This window comes from Nicotiana attenuata, chromosome 7, assembly GCF_001879085.1.
Source record: "Nicotiana attenuata strain UT chromosome 7, NIATTr2, whole genome shotgun sequence".
Taxonomy (NCBI): domain Eukaryota; kingdom Viridiplantae; phylum Streptophyta; class Magnoliopsida; order Solanales; family Solanaceae; genus Nicotiana; species Nicotiana attenuata.
In genome coordinates, this window is record NC_031995.1 from 90,755,291 (window position 1) to 90,760,745 (window position 5,455).

General features: G+C 40.1%; 1 protein-coding gene across 1 annotated transcript; it reads left to right on the forward strand.

The window, feature by feature from the left end:
- Nucleotides 2,174-4,728, forward strand: LOC109230246. Its single transcript, XM_019395766.1, has 4 exons — nucleotides 2,174-2,200; nucleotides 2,293-2,691; nucleotides 3,214-3,510; nucleotides 3,574-4,728. Exons 1-4 carry the CDS (start codon nucleotides 2,174-2,176, stop codon nucleotides 4,726-4,728), a joined length of 1,878 nt encoding a protein of 625 aa, XP_019251311.1.

Here is a 5,455-nt window from a genome sequence, read left to right on the forward strand (position 1 = left end):
CTTACACCTTCTCCCCGGTCAACAGAATTCCTTAGCCGAACTTTGTTTTCGCGGACCGACATAGATGAGTCAAATCTTCCTTTGAATAGGGATTCAAATAAAAGGTGACTTGGAACACCCAAAAATTAATTCCAAGTGGCGACTCTGTAAATAAATAATCCCCACTTAAATTTGTCACTTTAATTGAAAAAACTCTTTAACCCCCAAATCCATAATACTACATTTTTTTTGGAGGGTAGAAAAGGGGTGTGACAGCTCTGGCGACTCCGCTGGGGATAACCAGAATTCGAGCTTGTACATGTTGACTTTTTATTTGGCTTAATTAATTTTGTCTATATTGCGATTTATTTGTGCAATGTGCTACCTGTTCGATTTTTACCGTTTTGATATTGTTGAACTATTCATATAAACTGTTTTCTCACGCACCCCCTCTAAGTCTTCTTGAAATTAAAATTGGGCATATGCTTGACATAGCCCGCTTTCTTTGAGATAGTCGAGGTGCTTGTCACCCGGTGAAGGATTTTAATCACACATATTTTAGGCGGGGAGCACCACCAGTTAAGCCGAAAAGCAATGCTACCGGTACACTTACCCTCCTCGGCTCGAGTTGTCCGCTCGAGTAAGCCATTCTAGATACCTTCTCCACCAGGATTAAACCTAGAAGAACAAACCTCATGCCGGATATCCCTAGTAGGTTCGCTTTATGTGCATCACGTGCATTTGACTTAGCGAAACTCGGCACAGGGGCCAGGTTCGTATAAGACAGATATCCTCTTTGAGACCATCATGTTCACGTATGTGCTACTTGATACATCATTTGGAAGGCTTACTTGCATTTTCGACTGCCTTTAAAAAATTAGTGTAATTATTAATAATGAAAAAAAAAAGAGAATCATTCTCCTAGTTTAGTGCAAACAAACCTTTTTTTAAAAAAAAATTTGTAGTAGTCTGGTGTGAGTTGTAAAGATATGTTTTCATAAAAAAAAAGAGAGAAAAGTACCTAGTTTTACCGAACTACGCAGGGTTTGATTCTCACCGGATGTGAGATACCTAGGCAACCTTTATCGGGTCCAGCCCCCAATTTTGAAAAATTCAAAAATATTTTCCATTAATCTTTGATACATTAAATCCCGAAATTAGAGAAAAAAAAAAGAAAAAACAAAAAAAAAGAATTTTAATTCCAAAATATTTTCGTTCTTCTTCGGAAGTTTTTCTTTCGGAAATTACAAACAAAACTCAGAATTCAAAATATTTTCGGAAATTCAAAGGCATAAATTCAAAATCCAAAAATATTTTCTTTCTTTTTAGAAGTCTTTCTTTCGAGGATTCAAGAAAAAATCGAAATCTGGAAGAAATATATTTTACTTCTTCTTTAGAAGTCGTTCTTTCAACAACTCCCAAAAAATTTGGATTCCAAAATATTTTCCTTTAAATCTATTTTTGAGACATCAAATCCAGAAATTTCAAAATAAATAAATAAATAAATTGAATTGCAAAATATTTTCATTCTTCTTCTGAAGTTTTTTCTTTCTGAAATTAAAAAGAAAACTCAGAATCCAAATAATTTTTTTCATTCAACGGCAAAAATTCAAAACTCCAAAAATATTTTCTTCTTCTTTGGAAGTCTTTCTTTTGAAAAAATAAAAAAAAATCTTACTTTTTAGAAGTTTTTCATCCAACAATTCCCACAAAGAAAAATCTAAAAATATTTTTCTTGTGAGCTTTCGTGGTCTAATTAGTATATAAGTAAAAAACAAAAAAAAATGAGTTTAGTTTATTTATTTATTCTTGATACCCCTGAACTACGTAATGATCTGATTCATGCGGCGACATGATACGTATGCAACCCACAAAAGGTTAGATCAAATATTGTTTTTAATGACTCTAAAGTAAGGGATCAAAATAAGGCGAGTGAAAGGAAAAACGGAAAAAAAAGAGATAACAGTGTCAATAAGCAACAAGCTGATAAGCCGGGATGAAACATGAAGCCTTCTAAAGATCATGTTAAAAATGGTGATATTTTAGGAGCATAGAATATCTACGTGTGATTCCTATCTGTAAAATTCTTAACCCTAACACATTTGTTGCCTCTAATTAGTAAGCTTAAGGTGGTTGGTTTGTGGTGAAACTGGCAACACATCATTACTTCATAAGATCTAAGGGAGCGGTGGTAATGGATAACAGTGATGAAATCGAGTTGGTCAGTGACAATCCGCAGGGTCAATCAGTTGAGCAAGAGTCGGAGGAAATAAAAAATTGAGACAGCAACTGTCAGATGTATATCAAGCTTAGGTTTCCGGTCGACCTCCACCCCAGAGTCCTTCAGAGGGAACTTCCACCATACCCCAGGCTACTCAAACACCGCTCCGTGCAACGAGCAATCACATTCTACCACCAGGGTATGTGCCAAACTACAGCCTCCATGCTGCCCCTGGTACCTCTAACATGCGACCTCCAGTCGCACCAGTCAGGAACACCCCTCACGTCGTGTCTGGCGCACTGGTATATACAATCCTGCCACCACCTCCTGTGATGAGGCCAAACAATGAGCCACCATCTCATGCTTATGATGGCTCATACTATTCTCCAAATATGGCTTTTGGAGTCTCGTCTCCATACAATCAGACTCCTCAGTACGAGTCACTAGTGGAAAATGAAAAGCCTGCCACGACGGTTGAGCCAGATGAGATGGCCAGGAAAATGAAAAGTCTTGAACAGAATATAAAGAATATACAGGAACTAGGTGGTCACAAAAGTGTTTCATTCAGTGATCTATGCATGTTCCCTCACATCCATTTGCCACGAGGGTTCAAGACCCAGAAATTTGAGAAATATGATGGACACGGCGACCCTATCGCCCACTTGAAAAGGTATTGCAACCAGCTGAGGGGTGCAGGAGGAAAGGAAGAGCTGCTGATGGCTTACTTTTGGGAAAGCCTTGTGGGGATAGCTTCCGAATGGTTCATTGACCAAGATATCTCTCACTGGCATGTTTGGGATGACATGGCCTAGGCCTTCGTCAAACAATTTCAGTACAACATTGATATTGCGCCGGATCGTAATTCCTTGTCTAATATGAAGAAAAAGCTGACCGAAAGTTTTAGGGAGTATGCCATCAAGTGGAGGGAGCAAGCGGCTAGAGTTAAGCCACCCATGGATAACCACGAGTTGATCACTGTTTTTCTGGAGGCTCAAGAGCTTGATTACTTTCAGAACATGATGTCTGCGATGGGTAGACCTTTTGCAGAAGCAATCAAAATAGGGGAGATGGTCGAAAATGGCCTCAAGACTGGCAGAATTGTAAGTCAAGCTGCTCTCAAGGCTACCACCCAAGCTATTCAAAATGGGTCGGGAGGTTTGGCAAATAGAAAGAAGAGATATGAAGGGTCCATGATGATTTCGAGATCTAGGGAAGTTCAAAGAGGGGCATCGCACCCTTATGTGCAAGTTCAGCACGGACAATCCAGCTATCCTCAACATTACTATCCCCCGCCAATTCCTCAATACTCTGTGGGCCCACCATAATAAACAGTGTTCAATGCTCAATCATATGCTTGGCCTCCCAATATGCAGGTACGGGCACCAGCTCCAAGGGCCCCCCGACCTCAACAACAAAATTTTCGGGCACCCTACAATGCTCGTCCCAGGCAGGATTATGGTCGAGAGCAGAGGGCGGCAGAAAAATTCACTCCATTGGCCGAATCATACTCTAGTCTATTCCAAAAACTGAAGCAAATGGGCGTGATTGGACCCATCGCTCCCCACCATATGCATCCTGATTCACATGGATTTCAAGCAAATGCCAGATGTGAGTATAATTCAGGTGCCCCGGGGCATAGCACTGATGACTGTTGGACTCTGAAAAGAGCCAAAGAGAGACTCATTTCTGAAAAATTAATTGTAGTGACAAATGGCGAAGACCCTCCTAATGTGACAAACAACCTGTTGCCAGCACACAATGATGTTCATTTTGTGGGAATGATTGGCCGAGATCAAGAATACAAGCCGGTCGATCGAGCAAAAATGACAGTGGGTGCAATTCAAGAAGGAACTGGTCTGGAAGTAAGTCCCAGCCGAGATGTGCCATTGATTGTGAAAGGCGCCCAGAGCTCAAACAAGGAAACTTTATTTGTTCCAAAAATCTTGAGGTTGGAAGTTCACTCCAGTGTTCCAAGCCCAAGGTTATATGTACTTGGAGGCCACCCTGTCACAAGGCAGAAGCAGGGAGGTTCGAAAGGTATAACAGAGCCGATCATAATTAAACCTGCCATGCAACCCCCTGTGACCAACACAAAAACCACTCCTTGGAACTACAACAAAACTGTGATGACCTACAAAGGCAAGGAAATCATAGAGGAAGTGGGGGAAACTGGAGGTTTGACTCGATCGGGGAGATGTTACTCTCCAGAAGTGTTGAGGAAGGCCATGAAAATCAGAGAAGGCCAATTGCCAATAAAGAAACCAGTCACCGAAGCAGAGGCGGAAGAGTTTTTGAAAAAGATGAAAGTTCAGGATTACTCAATCATTGACCAGCTAAGAAAGACTCCTGCCCAAATCTCTCCAGTATCTCTGCTCATACTTTCCAAAGAGCATGCCCATGTACGAATCAAGGTCCTGAACGAGGCACAAATCTCAGAGGCGACCACAGTAAATCAGTTAGAGAAAATCGCCAACAGATTTTTTGAGGTGAACAGAATCTCCTTTACTGATGATGAACCTCCCGAGTAGGGAGCCGGGCACAATAGGGCTTTGAACTTGATGGTCAAATGTGAGGGACATTATGTAAAGCAGGTCATGGTTGATGGAGGCTCAAGTGTAGATGTATGCCCTCTCTCTACCTTGCAAAGCATGAAATCAATACAGATAGAATTCGACCCTGCAATGTTCGCATCCAGGCTTTTGATGGCTCAGCAAGAGATGCCATTGGGGAGATCAACCTCACCATGACGATTGGGCCAGTTGACTTTGAGATTGTCAACCAAGTAGTGGACATGGCCACTTCTTATAACTTTCTTCTTGGAAGGCCATGGATCCATACAGCCCGAGCTGTGCCATCCACCTTGCATCAGATGCTCAAATTCGAACATGACAGGCAAGGAATTATTGTTCACAGGGAAGACGAGTGTAGACATGTGATTTTTTACCCTCTCCAAGATTTTTCATATTTTAGCACGTAAATATTTAATTTAGGCCTAATATCGCTATCTCAACTAATTTTGACTCTTTTACTTTATTTTATTACAAGAAAATAAAAATTACAAAAAAAAAGTAGTTTCATTAATATTTTGTAATCATTTTTAATCTTGAAAAATACCAAAAATAATTTTTTTAAACGGTCAATCCTATTTTAATAGTTATTTTACTTAAGTTGGATTAATTGGTAAATAAGGTAGTATTTTTAGTCTTGTTTACGGAGAAAGAATAAAATTTAGGCTCAAACGACCCATTTATAAGT